The 20,680-nt window shown below is 44.0% G+C and overlaps 3 protein-coding genes across 44 annotated transcripts; 2 read left to right on the forward strand and 1 right to left on the reverse strand.

Annotated features, from left to right (window-relative positions):
• Positions 1-718: 718 nt before the first annotated feature.
• LOC6526057 (cytoplasmic dynein 1 intermediate chain) lies at positions 719-9,247 on the reverse strand. Of its 42 annotated transcripts, none has more exons than XM_039374299.1 (10): positions 8,987-9,243; positions 8,416-8,654; positions 8,195-8,341; positions 7,607-7,734; positions 7,147-7,209; positions 6,217-6,270; positions 4,904-4,951; positions 3,191-3,367; positions 1,964-2,886; positions 719-1,900 (listed from the first exon to the last, which is right to left on the reverse strand). In XM_039374299.1, exons 2-10 carry the CDS (start codon positions 8,568-8,570, stop codon positions 1,547-1,549), a joined length of 2,049 nt encoding a protein of 682 aa, XP_039230233.1. In that variant the 5' UTR covers positions 8,571-8,654; positions 8,987-9,243; the 3' UTR covers positions 719-1,546. The 42 variants fall into 42 exon arrangements, with proteins under 42 accessions (XP_039230233.1, XP_039230244.1, XP_039230240.1 ...); XM_039374310.2 differs by having other exon boundaries at positions 6,217-6,261; positions 8,987-9,242; XM_039374306.2 differs by having other exon boundaries at positions 6,217-6,267; positions 8,987-9,242.
• Positions 9,248-12,829: 3,582 nt separating this feature from the next.
• Positions 12,830-16,266, forward strand: LOC6526058 (protein obstructor-E). Its single transcript, XM_002101839.3, has 4 exons — positions 12,830-12,998; positions 14,016-14,219; positions 14,701-14,904; positions 14,969-16,266. Exons 1-4 carry the CDS (start codon positions 12,950-12,952, stop codon positions 15,223-15,225), a joined length of 714 nt encoding a protein of 237 aa, XP_002101875.1. The 5' UTR covers positions 12,830-12,949; the 3' UTR covers positions 15,226-16,266.
• Positions 16,267-17,582: 1,316 nt separating this feature from the next.
• Positions 17,583-20,624, forward strand: LOC6526059 (protein obstructor-E). The gene is made up of 5 exons (XM_002101840.4): positions 17,583-17,707; positions 17,810-17,870; positions 19,755-19,970; positions 20,043-20,237; positions 20,294-20,624. Exons 2-5 carry the CDS (start codon positions 17,819-17,821, stop codon positions 20,521-20,523), a joined length of 693 nt encoding a protein of 230 aa, XP_002101876.1. The 5' UTR covers positions 17,583-17,707; positions 17,810-17,818; the 3' UTR covers positions 20,524-20,624.
• Positions 20,625-20,680: the final 56 nt, after the last annotated feature.

A 20,680-nucleotide genomic window follows, 5' to 3' on the forward strand; every position in this document is an offset into this window, starting at 1 on the left:
CCGATGGTCTCATATTTAGTTTAGCATCTGAAGGCAGCTCTCTGGTTTAGAATATATATACGCCTTATTTGCTCTTAAAACGTTCGATTTTTATTTGAATTTCAATGTTTAACAGCATAGAGAGAATATAATTTGTTTATATTTTTTATATTTTCAAAATACTTTCGAAATAGAAATTCTTATATGAAACGTTTTCTTAACAGAAAATATACAATCATGTATTGGTCGGCGGTGGGTATGAACACACCCCTTTGCTAAAAGATTTTTATTATAAGGAACCACAGTTTTCTTTTTTTAATAATAGATCTTATGTATTATAAAACACACTGACATAGTTACCTGTCATTTCCCATTTGAAGTCTATCTGTTTTCTCTCGGTGTATAAGCTTTCGTGAGCGCGACTTTCGCGGGAGAGCTTTTAATTCCGCTTCTAATGGGGCTGCACTTGAATTCCAAAGCAACTGATTCATTCGGCACATTTCTTGAATTAATTAATTAAAACCTGCCGATGAGATCGCGAAAATACCTTGACGTAAAGTGTGATCAAACATCTGAGTTTTAATGGAATTTTAGTTGCGCTTTGTATGCCAGTGAAGTTCAAAATTGATTCAATTTGCATGGAAACAGCATTTCCAAATGTTTGTAAATTCAATTTTACAAAACAATGATTTTCTGAGGGACTTACACTTTATATCCGTGACAAATAATAGACATCTCCTTCTCGTATGTGTATATAGATATTATGTTTATTTAATCTCGTTAAATAGGCTTCGCTCTAATACATTTACATTTGGGCTCTTTCAGTTGAGTGGAAGTAGCTCCCTCTTCAGCGCTCGTACCTTCAATCCCGAGCCCTCATTTCCTGTCTGACTTCCCCTCAGGCTTAAGCTTAATACGTTGTTGTATATAATATGTAGCATTTAATTTATTTATGTGTTGCTCTCAGCCTGCCCGACAGTCGAATAAACGATCATTCTTCAATCTTGTTAGTTCCACAAATTTAAAATAAAGTATGAATCCTATTTGGAGTTCCGTTGCCACCACCAATCAAATTCGAAGGGATCGGAATCGATAAGAAAATGTCCAAACCCCCGCCAATTTGGTTGCGATTGGAGGTGAGAACGGAACTGGGGATATAGCTATGGATTGAAACCAATATCGAGTAAAGAAAACAATGAATATACCAATCAAACATGCGGTTAGACAAACTTCTAGTTCTTCTTCCACTGCTCTTCATATATATGTATGTATGTATATCTATATTCCGTCGAGTTTCATTGAATAAACCCTCTAATACAGTTACTGTGGTTATCTAGAGAATGTTGCAGTTTCCCTTGTTTTCTTGGGGGGCTTTGGAGTGGATGTGGTCAAGGGAACTCTGAGCACTTGGAAAGCGGATGAGTTTTGAGTTCTGGGCTTTTACACAACTAAGGAGCAGCGGGATCACAAAAGATACAAAAATACAAATTAAATTTCATTCAAGGACGCTCTGTTAAGCATAGCAAAAATGGTATCAACTATCAACTACCAGCTAACAACTATCGTCCTAGACTTCGTCGCTCTGGTTCATCTTAATCTCGTTAAGATGGGTGTTGAAACGCGACCATTCGTCGCGCGATGGCTGCGCCAGGTTCTCGGCCACGTCGTACACGTACAGTTTGCCGGCCTCGTCGCCGATGCAGACGTGGAGGCCGGATGGGGTCCAGGAGACGCGGTTCAGGGCTGGTGCTCCCGCCACGACAATCGAGGCTGTCGGCACCTCGGTGTCTTGATTGAGGTTCCACAGGTCCAGGCGGCCGCTGCCATCGACGGCAGCGAAGAGTGCAGGATGCACGGGCGACCAGGCGACGTCCATCACGTAGTCCGAGTTGTCCTCAAAGGAGTACAGCGGCTTAGTGTCCTGAAAGAGATGTGGCATATAAAATTTCTCTGAGAATAGACCAATGAGCTGACGACTGCGTACCTTTAGCGACCAGAGCTTGATGGTCCAGTCAATGGACGAGGTTAAGAAGAGGTGGCCAAAGTCCGGCGACAGCTGGTTGTAATGCGTGGATATGCCAGTGATGGGGCCCAGATGGCGTTCGTACACCTCGTTGACCCCGGAGCGCAGGCCATGGCGCGAGGCGGAGTAAACGTAGCCGTCCTCGCTGCCCATCACCAGGCTGTTGATCTCGTTGGCCGGGAAGGCCATCGACGTGATGGCAATGGCCTTCGACTGGCGCTGCTGCAGCTCTAGCGTGTCCTGCGGTTGCGAGAGCATGTCCAGCGACCAGGAGCACAGCTTGCCGTCCGAGGATATGGAGATGACGTTGTGCGCGTTCTGGGTGCCCACCATCTGGAGGCAGTAGACGGGATGCGTGTGTGCGGCGGCACTGAGGGGCGTGCGCTGGATGGGCGTGCGCTTCTGCACGCGATTGTCCCACAGCACAATCTGGCCCGAATAGGTGCCGCCGAGGATCAGGTTGGGATTGAACTTGGCAAAGCAGGTGGACATCACCGCGCTCTGACAGTGGAAGACGTCCTCGGGCGTGCTCTTCTTGAACTTGGTGTTCCACACCATTACCACGCCGTCCGGCTCGTTGGGACTCTCCTCGTTGTTGTGGTACGAGGCCACCACCAGCTCGGGAAAGTGGGTGGACCAATCCATGCTGGTGATGCAGCGGTTCTTCGACCAGCGCTCGTCGTAGAAGACGCGGTTCAACGAGAGCCGCGCATGCGATCGCTCGTCGTTCGCCTCCTCGCTGTCGCCGCCGCCGATGTAGTCCGTGTAGATGTCCACATTCTCCGAGAGTGCCCGCTCGATGACGCGACCGGCGCGCACCACGAATCGCTGGAAGTTCTCCGACAGTATGATCATCTGCTTCTGCTCCTCGGACAGCTCGTTGACTGGGAGTAAGATGGGGAGAGGGCTTGTTACTTTACATTGCCAACAGTGCATGTACGCGAGTTCTTTAGCATTTTACGGACTAACATTTGAGCTTTAATTATAACATGGATTGATAAGAGACAATTCATCATTTTGATGATTTCTAGTCGAGAAAAGAAAAAACCATTTAATATTATGAAAGAAAGACTTTTTCGGTAAGTTTGGGACTTGAAACCCGCCTTTCACATTGTCCTATCCAAAAATATGAAGCTGATCTTCGCTAAAGAATTCTTTCTCCAGAGAAAGTGAATAGATGTGACTCACCCTCCTTCTTCACTTCGGTCTCCTTCTTGATCTCGAGGGGCGTGATGGCCGGGGCGACGTCCTTGACGGTGGGCAGGCCGTGGGTGAGATAGCCAGGGGGCAGCTTGGAGGTGAATCCGTTGTCCAGGTTCTGCAGGGAGCTCTCTTCGTCGTCTCCTTGGGCATCAAATGCAAGCACTGTTTAAGGTATAAAACTAACACAGCTAGAGGAACATGACAATCGACAGAACAGGAACAATTCTACTTTCGGCTCTGATTGATTCTATTCGATTCGATTCGATTTGATTTAAATTGATTTGAGTTTATATTGAGTTTGATTTCGAGTTGATTCGTTTTCATTATGCGTTCTTCTTCGTCTTCGTTTTGCTTGGCAAGGAACTGCAATTTTTTGAGACATTTGGCTTTGTTTTCGGGGCTCCTGGAGGCGGAATTGTGGTTTTGGATTTTCGAATTTAGGGATTGCATGGGATAGTGTCATGGTTTGGGGTGGCAGGGGGGTTATGTGAAGCTCAGAGTGTGAGGGGGAAAGCGAGAGAGAGAGAGAGAGAGAGAGAGAGGAGAATTGCAGCACATTAATTCTTCTCGCCAGTCCTCGTCTTCTTTCGAGTGTGGGTGTGTGCGTGCGTGCATCAAATCGGGGGAAAGGGATAGACAGAGGAGAGAGAGAGAGAAAGTGATAGAGAACAGGAAGATGTGGCGGCAGGTGCATGGCTGTTAATAAACTGTTAAACACTGTTAAAGGCACTCGCACAGGTGCATATATCAGACTGTAGTTGGTTATCGATATATACAGTGTTAGAGCATGGACAGGTGAGTATGCGAGTGTGTGCGCTTGGTGTGTTTGGTTTTCAGTTTTCAGTTTTGTTTTTTACCTATGTATGTAGTTAATATACAAAGCCAATTACTGAAATCAAAAATTTACAATTTCCCTACTGTGGTTTAGCTCTGCTTCTGTTACGATTAACACTATCAACGTTATCGCTATTGTACATCGTTTTTGCATTTTTCTCCACCCAATTTATAATTGCTTGCACTTAAAATTATTTAGTTTTATGCTAGAAATATAATACACATATATTAAACCAGGTAAAGTTAACGGCCGATTGATCGATTTCGATTCTGTAATAGTGCTGTAATTGAAGACGGTATCGGTTATCGGGATCAATAGCTAAGAGAGAGAGAGAGAGAGATACAGGCATGGAGGCGCTCGCTGTCGAGTTTGCGTGAGAGTGAGTGAAATGGAGCAAGCCTAGCATCCTTTCGCTGCTGCGTTTTCGTTGTTTTCTTGTGTGGATTGGTTAGTGATTAGGACATTGTTATCTCGGGTTTCAGGATGAATGACTGGGATTAGCAACACGACACACAAGGAGGGGCGGGCAATGCAGGCGCATCACCGGTCATGCAAATGTAGGATGTACACAAGCAGAGATGAAGGAGCGAAGGAGTCAGAAAGATAGAAATAGAGAGAGCGAGGAGGGGCGCGGGAACGTTATTTTTAGTGTTGTGAGGGCGCGTGTGTGTCTGCGGTTTAATTCACTTTCCAACACTGACACCTCACAGGATCGATTTCAACGCGCTTTGCTTTTCTGTGCTTTTGTTCTGAGTTCTGATTTTGTTTCGCTGGCAAAGTGAGAATTGGAACGTTCCTATTTTGCTTCATGTCGATTCCGTCACTGTTCAATATTTTGGTTCGGGCGGCTGGCCTGTACCTACCTGTGAATTCATCCTCCCACTCTAAACCCGGATTAAGATTGTATTCATCTTGAAGAAATATAAAGAAATAAATATATTGTACAAACATTGCTGGTATTTGGTATTTTGTGACTTTTCAAATCAAAACGAAAAAAAATCATGACTTTGGCTTTAGCATACCGCCCATTTAAATCGACAAATCGATCAATAGTCAATGTTTAAACAAAATGCATACGGTAAGAAGTGAAAAATGTTGGTTTTTAGTGTGCTCAACTCTTGCTGCTTGGCGAAATTATCACACGAATATGTATAATTATGATTATATAGGGTATATGTATAAGTACTATTAGCACACAAGCCTGGCTCATATGATGGAACACAAAAGGTAGCGAGGGGAGGAGAAAGTGTTTATAATACAACTTAGGATGTTTAGCTAATATATCTGATACGCAATCATAAAAACGATATTAATATAAAGGCTATTCGTGCTTACAGATGGAGATTCGTTTATACGTGTGTATGTTTGTGTTATGTACTTGATTCTTAGAGATTAGCATAGACTTAAAAATACTGTTGGGAAGAGGAATCGAATTCAAATATTTAAGTAATAGATCGGTTATGCTAAAAAATTAAAAAAATCGAAGTTACAACTTTCGCAAGAATGTTTTATAAGAAACCCTCCATACTTATAATGGTTTATACATAAATTAAAAAAAAAATTATATTAAAACTCAACTTAAAGCGATTACGAAAACTACTTAAACGAATTAAGAACTTAAAAATTGGGTGGAGATTACAAATTGGTTTTTCATTTTCGATTCAATGTAAACGATTTTCACACAAGGTCTATAAGGTCTGATACGAACTGAATCTGTTATCTGTTTTCAGGTAGTTTTTGAGCTAATTGAAACAAATGTCATATAAATCATATAAAATGTATACAAAGTTATAAATATATGTATATAATCCCGGTTGGGATGCAAATCAAACGACCAAATCGGAAACGAAGATCGAAGAAGCAACTACGAAAGGCTAGTAAATAGACATAGATGTATATTCTAGGATAGGATTACGATATCAGGCGTACACTAAGCAAGTCAGAAAAACTCTAAGGAGGAGCATAGATCGTGTTGTGAATAGATATAGAGCAAACTACACAAATACATAATGCGAGTATATAGAGAAGTTCAGCATAGAGAGGTTCAGATTTAAGGTAATATATATACGGTTACGGGTATAGGCATACGATACGCTTTTTACGGGTGGTACACAGACCGCTACGGAGGCTGAAAAGTTCTAAGTACGGAATTACGCATACAACGAGGACTACTCACCATAATAATCCGTAGCATGAGCTGCAGTTTTTTTTGCGTGCGTGCCAAAAACAGATAAGGGGGAAGAAAGAGAAAGTAAATAGACAAATTATTAAATGCGCTCGAACAGTGTACACTCTAATGATCTATGGGTTCGGATGTGGACATGGATGGATGTGGAGCGTGTGGCTTGATGGGTGGCATAACTGATAGATGCTGGACAGCGGTAGTTATGTGGTAATGAGTCGAGACTGCGGCGTAAATGAAGCGAAGCAAGGCCAATTTGTGTTTATGATTCAAGGGAGCTTGGTGCTACCAACAACCTTTACAAAAATGCGACAAAAAGTAAACGAATAATTATAAAAAGGGGTTTAAAAGGGGGTAAACATCACACACTGCGTTTCAGTACCATTTACAACCTATATTAATGAATAATTACACTTCAAAAGGGGGGACAGGCACAATAATGATATAAATATTTCAAAAAAGTTCATATTGAAGTGTTCAGATAGTGTGCTGAATATTGCATATATGGGTCACGAAATGACAAATAAAAATTCTGGGGTAGATAGGCCAATTTAGCAGCACTGAGGAAAACATAAACCAATAAAGCGGAAAGGGCAAATAAAGAGAAAGCTTTCACAAGATGATCAATCGATCAGCCACTACTGTTCTTCGCGGCTGTAACCGAATCGAGTTGAGGCAAAGCAAAAAGAAGCTGTCTTAATTTGGGCAGTTGAGTTAGATAGTCCACCGCATTGTCTACGCTTGTGCGATGCTGGCGTCCTTCTGCCTTCACAGCCTTACAGCGAAATTTTGACTAAATCTTATGAGCGGTTTACATGGCCCTCTTTCTACACACATGTGTATGCCGCTTCGTTTTTCTCACAACAAAGTTCGTGTGCTGATGTGTGATTAGGTGTGGAGTTTGCTTAAAATTAAGATTAGTACCTTTACGTGGACGCCACCAGTCCTCCATATATCCTGACAGAGGCGAGGAGTGGCAAGAAAGAACTGTATTTGTTATTTTATTTCACTATGGGTTATGGTTTCTGTTTGCATCTTTGCGTGTTCTCTGCTGGGAGGGACGGGAGTTGGGGGCACATGATGGGGTACAAAGCGCGGAAACGGTTCAGCATGCAGCGGTATGAACTAGCACCAGACAGAAAGGGACAGTTGGGAGTACAGACATGGACAGAGAGAGAGAGAGAGAGAGGGAGAGAGAGATGCACAGCTCCTCCGACGGACGGAGATGGAGTCGGGGACGGGAACGGGAGCGCAGGGAAGCCAAACACAGTTAACAACGAGACCAAGAATAAGAACAGCAACAGTAGCGAAAGATGGAGTCAAACTATGGATAGTGGTTACAGTAGAGCCCAGACCAGATCCCCGCCACGGGGGCAATACGCACCATCGCCGTTTCCGCCTCCGGTACTGGTCGTCTGGGTCTGCTTCGTGTAGACCAGCGTCTCTTTTGGTGGAATGTTCGTAGCCTGCACATTGTAGACGCTCAGATTGAGGGGCTGTTTCTTTCCGCCGCTGGGGGTGCACACAAGAAATCGGTATAAGTTAGAAATTATATAAAAAGCTTGTAAGCCTTTGCTGCATCCTATATCCTATATCGTATACATTGTTTATCTTCGTTGAAAAAGTTTTAATGCAAAATGAGGACAGATTATTTGAATGGACAGCTATGTTACCCCATATAAAAAGGCTTTGATCGTAACAACAAAACCAGTACTCAACTGATTGACGACTGGAATTTTAAAAACGGCTCAAGCTTAATATTTATGGTTAAAACTTGTTTCAATTAAATATTTTCTAATTAGAATTTAAATTTGGACTATTTTTGATGTTAAAACCACAGTTTTGAGTTATTTTCTAACCATATTCAGCGAATCGTTTCTTTATGTCTAGATGACCTATGTCAAGTATTTCCTGCGAACTTCTGCTTAAGATGGCAATTTCACCCACAAGGCTTTGGTATAAACTAGCTCACCTCTGGCCATTGACGGTGGCTTGGAGGCTGGCGTCGGGGGTCTGTGTGTTGGAGTTGTCCGAGGTCATCGAGTTGACGGAGGAGAGTGAGGAAAGGACCTCGGAGACGGGGGCCACGCCCAGCGATGACAGCATTTCGTCGAGATCCCTGAAAGAGGCGGACGAAAGACGGATGATGCCGGTGATGAGTCAACTCCGGGGAGAAGAAGATATTAAACCCACTTGCGCTGATCCTTGTCGATGCCTGCACCGCCGCCAATGCGACCGGCCGCCTCCTCCATGTCCTTAATCTCCTTCTCGCGCCGCCGGCGATCCTTCTCCTCGCGCAGAGCGGCCAACTTGGCCTTCTTGCGTTCCAGCTCAGCCTTGCGATCCATTTTTCAAGGGGGATTAGCTGCTAGGACTTGCTGTTCGAGTGGGCTTTCGGTACGGGGCTCTCGATCTCTGGTGGGCCAAGTTCTCTGCAAGGGGGATGCATGATTAATGGTCGCCAATATTGGTAGCTCTGATGATGTCACCAACTGCTGGCCAGAAGCAAAGAAAGTGGGTGCGCTGTGTGGTTCTTCGGTGCTCACTTGGCGTGGCGCACCCACCGCATATGTTTTCCTATCGCCAAGTGGAGCTCATTCCCCGGAAACCCAGTGAGTGACCATCACCTTACTTTCCTTTGCTTGGCAAAAAAAAAATCAATAATCCAGCGATTTGACTGTGACGTCTTTTTGCACTGGCAGCTTTTTCAAATCACTTCTCGCATTGCTCTTGTGATTTTACGATAAAATGCACAACAACCCACCTCTTGACTTTCTTTACACGTTGCTCGGCTGTTTTTTTAAGTACTTAAATCATAGTTTTTCAACAATGTAAAAATGCGACTGACTTTAATGTTTTGACTAACTAGAGATGGAACGTCGCCCACGACCAGAAACCATGCACAATTGTTGTCACGCGTAGGAGTTAATGGACGCGGTTGGTTTATAAAGATGCCTGAAGGGTATGGAAAACTAGGATCTTTAGCGGAATTCTTAATTATTACAGTGTTAAACACAAGAATTAGTTATTAATACTCTATGACGATAGCTGTGAACAGCTGTCGTGACAGCGATAGTTCCACTGCTCCCATGCTCTAGCGCAACGATCTGGCAGCACTGCTGCGCTTAGCAGCACACTGTAAGTTACAGTTACATTTCGCCTACACTGAAACACATTTGTGTGCAGTTCTACACATTTTATTAAAATGGAGTTAAAATCGACTATTATATTTATTTATAAATGGATGACATTTATAAATCTTAAGTAGACAGAGGTTCAAACTTAATTTTTATATTAATATGTAAAAAGAGATATATACATTGTAATGAAGCTCATTAACTGCACTATTCTGCACTATAACTGCACGATTACTTCTGTTCTCATTATTAACTATGGAAATTAACTAATGAATATTTATGTTTGTATCTGAGTCTTAATTTATAGATTTATAATAAGACAGATTTATAATAAACAGGTACACAGATGCCACCTGTGCAAGATTGCAGATGTTATAGTTAATTGCAAGTTATTAGTTAATGCCTAAAATAATAAAATAGTGCACTATTTTTGTACATAAGAAATGCTTCTGAAATTCTCTTAGTGACTCCACACTAGTTAGTTTACAAAGTACGTTCGTGGTTCTGAAAATAGGTACACCCATGTCGCGTTTTAATTACCCCTCCAAGTGTCAATTACATTCAATGCGCGTCTATGGGCAAGTGAAATCACCAGAACCCGCCGTGGAAATAGAAAGCGCAATTAAGCGATGTGTCTTTTCCATAATTTATGCCACCAATGCCAGCTGTTGCTGCATCAAATGCTGGCAGGTGATTTAGCTGTAAACAGTAGTACGTGCCTCCGATCGCAAGTACTCGTATCTGCAAGATACCGAACCCGAACCCGAACCCGAAATGCCAAGGAAGAGGTTCTCAAAGGCCAAATGCGTCCATGAAACCCTTTGGGAATTTAATTTCGGCTCGATTTTGGCGCATCTGCATTTAAATGCCAGCATTCGACGACCCAAAAAGTGTAATCCGAGTGGCTCATTTCGTAACCGCATTGATAAACCGGACTCGAACTGGAATCGATCCCATGTTGCAGTAAAAACCTTGAATTGCCAAATCTTCGACTGCTCAACTTTTTGCTCCAGGCCGACAAATCTTGCATATGGGCGGGAGTTGGCAAACCGATGAGCGGATACTTAATATCTTCGTCTTTCCCCTCGCGCTAATTGCAGGCCGAAACCAGTCGCACTGAAGCAGAGATATTCCAGCATGATTAGTTTACAAATTAATTTGCCAATTGAATTTCAGATTTAGACTGGCTGGCTGGCCGGAGCTTCCAAGAACCACCTTCATGGCGGCGGGCGAGAGTAAAAGTGTATTTTTAATTAGCCACTACACGCCGCTAACCTAAACTAGTTTCCCAGCTCGTCTGGTTTGGCCGCATCACCATTCTCCGATCTCCGATCCCCACTCCCTGATCTGTGATCTGTGATCTCTGTGATTTTATTTTCGTTATTTTTGATTTCTTTCCTACTCCGAGCGGACGGATCGCATCTCCCAAGGACAGCGGCTTTTGGGTCATTGCGTGGACGCTTAGCATATTTATGCATATATTATGTACATATATTACCGGCATGCTCCGCTGCTCGCTCGCTCGCTCGCTCGCTGGAAACTTCGGGATGACACAGTTTTCCATCCCATGGGCGTAGCTCCTCGGAAATGGCCACATCTCGCAATCCTCTGTCTGGTCTGTGTGTGTGAGGTCTAGCTGTCTGTAGACCAGTTCCAAAGCAGGCCAAATTCGTATTTTTATTTTATAACAGACACTTCTGGCATTTCTTGGGTTCTTCCAGAACTGTATGTTCTCTATTAATATATGACTTTGGATTTATATAATAAATATTATTGCTGTCTCAAGAATGCGAAAGAAAGATTAAAGTCTAAATTTAACCGTTGTACATTGTTAAATTCGAATGCCACATTTGCTTGCACTTGTTAATTTATTCATATTTTAATAGATAAATATAATATATAATTTAGTCGAGTCGATGGCCACAGTAGCTAGTTACTCTTCTCTTTAAATTAGTTGTTATATAACAAATTTGTTTATGTTTAGTAATTAATTATAAATTCTGTGCTATTGAAAACGATAATTTAACTCATTAGACTACTGTCCTACTATCAGTCCTATTTTATTTATATTTATCATTATTTTTTCTCACACCACACAAAATGATTAAAACAAGGGGCGTTTGAGACATTACTCTGCAATTAATGGGTGTGTTACTCATTACCAAAACTTAAAAGACAAATGTATATATATATTAATTGCAGAGTAATGTAATATATATATGTATGTACAAAGGGACGATCCGTTACGGACCAAATTAGTAAGAGCTACGCCCATGGCGATACCTCTTTAGCCTTGAAGCCTTAAATTTTGGCTGGGCCTTTGGAAGAAAGGACGGTCTTCCACTCCATCTGGTCGCCAATTTGGTGGTACCTGTTTGGCCACATTTGTTATGGTCATTTGCGTGCTGGCCTTTTATCGGTGTAAGCCATTTGCATGCGGACCATCAACCCGGCCAACTCACATCAACTCGATTCGAGCCAACTGAACTCGGGACCGTTGACGCATATGAATTTGTTTATGTTCATTTTCGTGTGGCTTTTTCGGCCACATCGACACACTGATCGCAGGGAAGGAATACCCTACTCCATACCGGATCCATTGGCCTCTCGATCGCATCTGGCTATTTGAGGTCGATACCCGGAAATATGCATTTGACCAGGTGTCTTACTAACTGAGATGTTTTTTTTTTGCGCAAGAGTCAACTATTTCTTACCCTGCATTGTTAAAAGCAGACAACTTTTGGCATCTATTTCAACTTTTGTTTAGTAGCAACAAAACTCGTACTCATACGAATAAATAATATGAATAATTTAACAATTCTGCTGCAGAAATGACCGCTAGATGGCTCTACAGATCAAGAACCAGTCGAGTCTGCCCAGAAGAATTCGCGGCATTCAAATTTCAGATACGATAAATAACATTATATTTTTTTAATAACCTATTAGTTTTCTAGAGTTCGCTTGAACTCAGATAGACGCATGCGTGCACTCAACAATTCTGTGATTCTTTCAAGATTCCGATAGAATCAACACACCTGATTTGACAAAATCAAAGGTGGCGCACTGAAGAATTCGCGTGATGCATGTAAAGCTAGTAGGGCATATCGCCAGCGGTTTTCCGTGCCTCGCCTCTGGACTTTCTTGTTTTTGTGCCATTACATCTCCGGCTCGCCTTTCTTCGCCGCCTTTGGAGCCCCTGCTCCATCCCCATTCCCATTCCCATCCCATTCCCTGCTCCAGCTCCAGCTCCAGCTCCAGCTCCAGCTCCAGCCGCAGCTCGCTTGGCTTGGCTCGGTTTCGTGTGGAAGTAGTAGTGCTTGGTGCTGGTGGTAGTGGAAGTGGCAGTGGCAGTGGCGGGGGCGGTAGTGGCCCCGCCCATTGGCATCACTCTGCCGCAGCCGACGGCGTCGTCGACGGCGACGTCGAGCAGAGCCGGTAAAAAGTCTTGAAAAGTGCGCCTCTTTGGCGTTCCGTTGTTAGTTTAGTTTAACCATCGCAGCGCTTGAGTCGCGATTAGTAGTTGCTCAAGTGTACCCAGTTGCCAGGATCGTCGCTCTGCCTTATTTTTTTTTAATCAGACCGAGTCCAAAATGAAGTTATTTTTATGTGCCATTGCTGTGACCCTGTGTGTGGCGACAAGTGAGTGTGAATCAATGGATCCGTGGTATCAATCGATCAATCGATCAATCGTACAGTGGTGCCCAGCCCAAGTGACTACTACTGGCCAACCCAGCATCCAGCATCCAGCCAGGCAGACCACAGTCGCAAATTGTTGCTAATTACTTTGACACTGACACCGAAATCAAGACTACTTCAGTCCGCTCTGTGTGTTTTGCATATCGAGAGTTTTTTGGCCAGCTGAAAGCCATAAGTAGCTAATGACATTTAGACTGAGCCCCAGCCTTAAATGTTAAATCTGGTCGCGATTGCGGATCTACGATCTACGAGGGCCGTTTTCCGTCTGGAAAAACTGGAATGCTGGCCAAGCCCAAGAGGCGCTGGCTGTCTGGCTGTCTGGTTGTCTGGGCCGCTGGTTATGCAACTCTTGCAGTTTGTTGGCCAAGTGGAAATCTGCTCTTCTGGGCCGCAAAACCGCGCTCGTCCACAGAGCAGTGCGTTGAACCCGGTCGGAACATCGTAATCTTGGCATCATGCTGAGTGGGAAGCCTTCTCTGACATTTACATTTTGAAATCACTTAAAATCACCGGTGTGCTACGAAAATCTATAGAATTCGCGTTGTATTGGCTGTTGAAGGTATTTTCAGCATAGCGAATGAAAAGGTGTTTAAAAGTATGGAGTGATTTGCGCATTGAATGAATTTCGCAACATACTCTTAGGCACTTGAGTTAGAGATTTCACACTGGTTGTAAAGAACCCATTTTGAGTAAACAGTACTCCCCCTATATCACACAATAACCTACACTGTACCATGTACACCATGTACTATAGCAACCTGTTTCGATAAAAAGCAACCAATCATTTCGTGGGCACCAATCAGGAAAAGGAAACCGCGAACGCGGAATTGCCATCGGTAATCGAGTGCCGTTCGATCTGTTACACTTTCGAGTGCGACTGGGGGTCGCCAGGAAAGTGAAAGTGGGAAAAACCAGTTGACTGAAGTGCCTCTTTCCTTTGTCTCCCCCTCCCACCAACAGCCGTGTCCGCCGCCAACTTCGAGTGCCCGAAGCCCAATGGCCAGTTCGCCGATGAGGTGCAGTGCGATAAGTTCTACGTCTGCGACGATGGAGTGGCCAAGGCGAAGCTCTGTCCCGATGGCCTCGTCTTCGATCCCCTCAACCGCAAGTTCAACAAGTGCGACCAGCCCTTCAATGTAGACTGCGAGGACCGCACGGAGCTCCGTAAGTTGCCCATCCCATCAACATTACTATCCCTCGGGAGTGGTTTAAAAACTGTGTCAAGGCAAAGCTAAACTGGTTATTCGAATTACATTACAGCATCATTAACTATGTATTTATGCGCTTTGTTTATCACAGTTTAAATGTAAATTGTTAAACTAGGGAGTTTTAGGTCGCATAGGTTGGTTAAGCCAACTAATAATATATACATACATGCATATATGATATAACATTAGTTGAAAATACTAAAGTTCAAAAATCTAAAAGGCGTTACAAATATTTATTGGCAAGGAATACGAGAATACAAGAGGATATTTTTGCAAAAAAAAAAAAAACGTAGCATACTTTTGGACTTCTTCATATTCATAAGCTGTCCAAAAGTAGGCCTACGTCTTTCGTGATTGTGGTAAAATCTTAGGCTTAGTTTATAGTTCCTAGTTCGTGGTAGATGGAGAACCTAACCCCGTTTGCTTTCCCTTCACAGAGGAGCCCAAGTCCAGCAAGTACTGCCCGCGCAAGAACGGCTTCTTCGCGCATCCCGATCCCGCCGTGTGCAACATCTTCTACAACTGCATCGAGGGCGACGCCCTGGAGACCAAGTGCACCGTGGGCCTCCACTTTGACGAATACTCGGGCACCTGCGTGTGGCCGGATACCGCGAAGCGTGAGGGCTGCAACCCGGAGCAGAGTAAGTGGCTCGCAGTGGAGTGCGGCGGAGTGGGCTAATGGTGCCATGTGGTGTGTGCTTTCAGGAACCTCCGAGACTGGATTCGTGTGCCCCAAGGATCAGCCGAAGACCGATGACCGCGGCCAGGTGGTGACCCATCCCAAGTACCCACATCCCACCGACTGCCAGAAGTTCTACGTGTGCCTGAATGGCGAGGATCCCAGGGATCTGGGCTGCCAGCTGGGCGAGGTCTACAACGATGCCACCGAGATGTGCGATGCTCCCGAGAATGTGCCCGGCTGCGAGGACTGGTACAAGGATGTGGACGACAAAAAGGACTAAGCCACAATGCGGTCGGCCCTCCTCATCACATCCACACTCACACTCATGCACACACAAGCACACTGAGAGAAAATCAATCAAATCAAATCAAATCCAATCGAAACAAAACAAAACAAAACAACACACAGATTCGCGTCTTAGTCACTTAAATTTAGTAGTTCTAGCCCATTTCCTATAGAGCGTAAAGCGTATGTGTAGCAGTTAAACTTCAATATTCGGACTATCTATTTCTGAACTATATTTCCCTTTTCTCTGACTTTTCTATGTCTACCTACTTCTTAATACTTTTCTAACTATCCAATCTCCACATCCGTTCATTTCTGTGCCCAACCGAACGCTGCCAAATTGTTGTGTATATATTTCACGCTTTCAGACTTTCGCCTTATTATTATACAAAAAGAATAAACTGAATTTTTTATAAACTACTCCTGCCAAAATGATCTATCTTCCCACTCTACTTCTATCCTGTATACTGTTTCAGCTATCCTATGTGATCTTCGCCTAATATATCCATTTCTCTCTGGCTTCTCAGTCTTTTCTACAATCTTTTGATATTTCTTAACCTTTCTTGTCTATAAGAAAACCCTCTTGACAATCTTCTGTCCTCCTTTAAGTTTCAAAACTAAATCTTTTCTATCCTCTTCCTCTTTGTTCTTACTTTAAAATTTTCAAATTCTATTTTTATTGCTAGAGTTTATTATCTCTAAAATTACCTTTATAAGCATTCGGAACCTATAATGCGTATTCATTTCAGTTTTCTAAATCTCTCCTATAATCTTTTCTGTCTTCTTATACATACTTTCCTGTACTTTGGTTATACCTACATTTAAATACTCTTTTATACTATGCTATTTTATAGTTCCTTTATGAGGAGCGCCAGGCTATTTATTAATAAACATCTTGACTTGCCTCCAATAACCCAAACGATACGAAATTCGAATCTGTACTTGTGATTTTCGCCTATTTTATTTAAGTCATCATTCATCCGACTGTAAACATTCTCCGCTTTTTCTCGAATTAAAAAACCATTTCGAATCTATACAAAATTAGTGTGCATCTCGTGGGGGAAATAGCGTTTAGGGCGATTGACTAATCCATCAAACCTTTCACTCCACACGCAATATCGGTTAATCACGGTGGACGGGGGCGGGATCGGGATTGGGATCGGTCCATCCACAATCCACTATCCATCATAGCCCTTGGTCCGTCCATCGGTTACAAAGAGTCGTTAATTGCCCGAGTGGCCAAGCGAACCGAAGACCGAGAAAAGAGCGGCCACTGCACATGTAAATGGACACAAAAAGCAGGCAAGAGTGCTTATGCAATCGGCGAAGCACGAGCAAAGCAAAGCAAAAGCAAGAGTTTTGCAATAGTTAACAATGTAACGGCAAACGGCAATCGGCAAACGGCAAACGGGGCCCAATCATGAATGAAGCTTATGGTCTGCGCAAGCTTTGCCTTTTACTTTCAATCACACATGTTGCCAGAGAAGCTCGATTTCCTCCTTGGCGTGTTTTTAAGCCAGGAAACGTTCGCAAAGTAGCTAGAAACCAGTAAAACATTTTACGGGTGGGACGAAAGCGATCTTGTGCATTGCAGGGATGTTGAACAGCATACTTTTAGACAGCATTATAAATGAGTTTAGGTACAACGATATTTGATCGATATTTGATAGTTTTTGTGGGTTCACTTTCTTATGTAACATCTTGAAAACACTATAAACCAAACGGTCTGAATTTTTAGAATATATTTACCTGTTGCTTTAAGATACAAATTAATTCTATAGCATGCTGTTATACACCTTTATAATTGGGGTTTCAAAGCAGCAGAGATTTCTGCGAGGGCAAGTATTTGATCGATATGAAATTTGGTATCTGGTTTGGTAGTGGCAAATCCAAACGACTTGTCCTCAGTGGTAAGATGTGGCGGGAAAACGGCTGGATTGGCAGCACTGGCGATCCCAAATCCCGTTTTGCATTAAACGCCAGCCAGCAACAATGCAACCATGCAACAACAATGCCAGCTGTGACAACACACAGCACCACCCACCGCCCACCGCCCACCTTTACCGCCCCCCCCAAAAAAAAGAAAAAAATCAAAGGCAAGGCGGGATTGAAAAAAAGCGAAAAACTTAGGTTTTTGCAAAACTGTGTGGTGTCGTTTGTGGGGTTTTTGTTTTTTCGATTCGGCTTGGCTTTGGTTTTGTTCCACGTTTCTTCTGTATTTTTGATTTTTGTTTCTTTTTTGTTTTTGGTTTTTTGTTTTTTTGGGTTTTGGTTTTGGTTTTGCTGGCGAGTCAACGCTGCGCAGTCGCAGCTCGGCCGCTTCTTCTTCTTCTTCTTGGAGCGCGGTACAAATCTTTTCAGTTGAGTTTGGAACGCGTAACCGTTAAAACGTACAATCTTGGAGCGGAAGTTTCCAGTTTCTCGTTTCTCCATTCCATTTTTTTGCGCGCATTTGAATATATATATATTTTTTTACGGTGCGTGTGTGTGCCTTGTTTGTGCCCTATTTTCACTTAACACCCCATCATGCACTTCCGCCTTAATAATTTCTAAATGTATTGTATGTATTTAAATGCCAGGCACCAAACATGCAGCGTTTCCAAGTGTGCAGCGTCCTAATCCTGGCCTGGATTGCCTGTGGTAAGTACCCCACCATTGCTAATACTCTCAGCAAAATATATTACAATAGGGCCTTGGTAACTCAATCGATTGGCCATTGGCCACTCCCGCTTGCAATTAGCCCAACCTTTTAATTACTCGCGTGTGTGCGCCTCGAAAACGGAGCTTTTACTTTCAAAAATTCCACTGCAATCGCGTGGAGTGTCCAAATGCGATCTATAGCATATATGCGAGTGTATATATCTTGGTGCCCCCTTCGAATCTGGCAAACCTAACGGTCTCTTTTGTTCTCGCCTCGAATCGAGAATCAAGAAATGAGAATTGAGAATTAAGAATTTTAATTACTGGTTTTTCGAGCCGAAGGCTGCTCCACTTAATTGTGGATCGCGCTATAGCCGCCGATCTATAGACATATCATATCTATACCCTATAGCCATAGCTGATTTGGCATGCAGATCAGGCGGCCGAACACTTTTGCTTTTGTTTCCACCACTGACTCACTCACTGCAGAGATCTTGGAGCTGGCCGCCAATCATCATACACCATATATACCTACATATATGTACATATGTACATATGTACACCCGTATACTTGTACATACATATATTAGACGTAAGACAGCCGATCCGGCAAGTTAATGAACTAAATAAAACAAATGCCAAACCCCGTCAAAAGTAGAACTTGGGCCCGTCAAACCAGTTGACAATTAGGTACGATAGCGTTCACATTATACGATCTAGTTCTGGGTTAACCAAGGCAACCAGAAAGGTAGGTGCATAGATCACATCTCCGATGTGATCGCATCGGATTATCGCCTCAGATAGATCGAATAATTCGCCACACGCTTTGGCCTTTTCGGAAAGCCATCAAATGTCACTTATGTCACAAGAACCATTTCCCAAGCACTAATCCCACATCCATTGAATGTTTTCACTTTTATAAGCAGTACCATCTATGGTGCTACACATCTCCATTAGTAGAACAACATGGAACCGTCTTTCCTAGGGAAGATTGTAGTCCCTTAAAGACTTATATTAGATAGCAAGCTGATATCAAATGCTCAAATGATTGGAGCAAGCTGAATCTCTACGATAAGCAACTAAAGAATGAGGCAGCGATGACATTTTAATCCATAAATTCTGACTAAAATACCGGAAATCTATCTATATTTAAATACAGCTGCGTGTGTGCCTTTGATTTTCGCTTGGTTTGGGGACTTCGAGAAAATTGTGCGCAGACAGCTAGTCAGCCACTAACCACTAACCATTACCCATTAACCAACGACAGTCAATAGTCAACAGTCAACCTGTTGCCCGATCTCGATGGCAGCGGCGTTTCGGGCTTACATCACACCAGCTCCAAAGCTCCATCTCCACATCTCCACATCTCTATCTCCAACTCCATCTACATTTCCACATCACCACCTCCATTTCCATTTCCAAAGCGATTCGAATCGCTAGACGCAGTGCGAAGATGCGCGAAAGTGTCGTGGTCGCGATTGTGGCGTCACTTGCACTTGCATCAAAACCAGTTGGGCAGGTGGAAAGGTGGAAAGGCGGTGGCGGAGCCGGGGCTCCAGGTGGAATGGAGGTAGACCGACTGGCGGACAGGAAGGAAGTGGACGGCACTGCGATTCGGGTTTGACAATGGTGGGAACAGTGGTCATCGCTTCCAAACAATCATCGTCTCAATCGCTCAGCTTACATATGCCAATAGATCTATAGAGCACTTTTACACTGAAAAAAAAAAAAAACAAGAGAATTTAATGTACAATTTCAGTACACTATGAATTCAATGAATTGCATTAGTTGTGGTTTCTTATCTTAGACACCTTCCTTATAAGAACTCCATATTTGATTACATTAACTCCACTCACTTTCAATTGGCATCTGTCCCATTTGCAGGACATGCCCTGGCGGTGGGCTCTCCGGAGTGCCCCGAGAAGTACGGCGTGCAGGCGTACGCCCACACGGAGAACTGCGACCAGTTCTTCCTCTGCACCAACGGCACCCTGACCCTGGAGACCTGCGAGAACGGACTGCTCTTCGATGGAAAGGGCGCGGTGCACAACCACTGCAACTACAACTGGGCGGTGGACTGCAAGGGTCGCCAGTGGGATCGTGAGTAGCAGCGTGTTCATCGAGCTGCAGCCGGATTCCTTAACTGAAGCGCTACACTTTCTCGTCCGCTAGCCACTCCCATTTCCACGCCCGCCTGCGAGTACCAGTTCGGCCTGTACGCGGTCTCCAAGGACTGCTCCACCACCTACATCAAGTGCGCCCACGGTGAGCCCCACGAGCAGGACTGCGACGCTGGACTGGCCTACGACGAGAGGATCCACGGCTGCAACTGGCCGGATCAGCTGCTGGAGCACTGCAATCCCGAGGGTAAGATCTGTGGCCAAGCTCTAATTGACTTCAAACCTGAACTCAAACCCTTCTAGCGGTCGTCGGCTTCAAGTGCCCCACCAAGGTGGACCCCAACTCGGTGGCCGCCCGCTTCTGGCCCTTCCCCCGCTTCCCCGTTTCCGGTGATTGCCACCGCCTGATCACCTGCGTGGAGGGGCATCCCCGCCTGATCAGCTGCGGCGAGGACAAGGTCTTCGACGAGCACACGCTGACCTGCGAGGAGCCGGAGTATGCCAGCGGCAGCTGCGCCAACTACGGCAAATAGGGATCGCCGGCCACTCTGTATATACTCACGAACAAAGTGCAGTGCAATCTCGATAATGTGAACGTTCAAATTAAAGGAGTTACATACTTGTTTGCTGCAAACTTGGAGTTATGTTGTTTTGAAGCCACCCCCCCCTAGGTTTTTATTGGTTCGCTGA

The sequence above is a fragment of the Drosophila yakuba genome, chromosome X, assembly GCF_016746365.2.
Source record: "Drosophila yakuba strain Tai18E2 chromosome X, Prin_Dyak_Tai18E2_2.1, whole genome shotgun sequence".
In the NCBI taxonomy this organism is placed as follows: domain Eukaryota; kingdom Metazoa; phylum Arthropoda; class Insecta; order Diptera; family Drosophilidae; genus Drosophila; species Drosophila yakuba.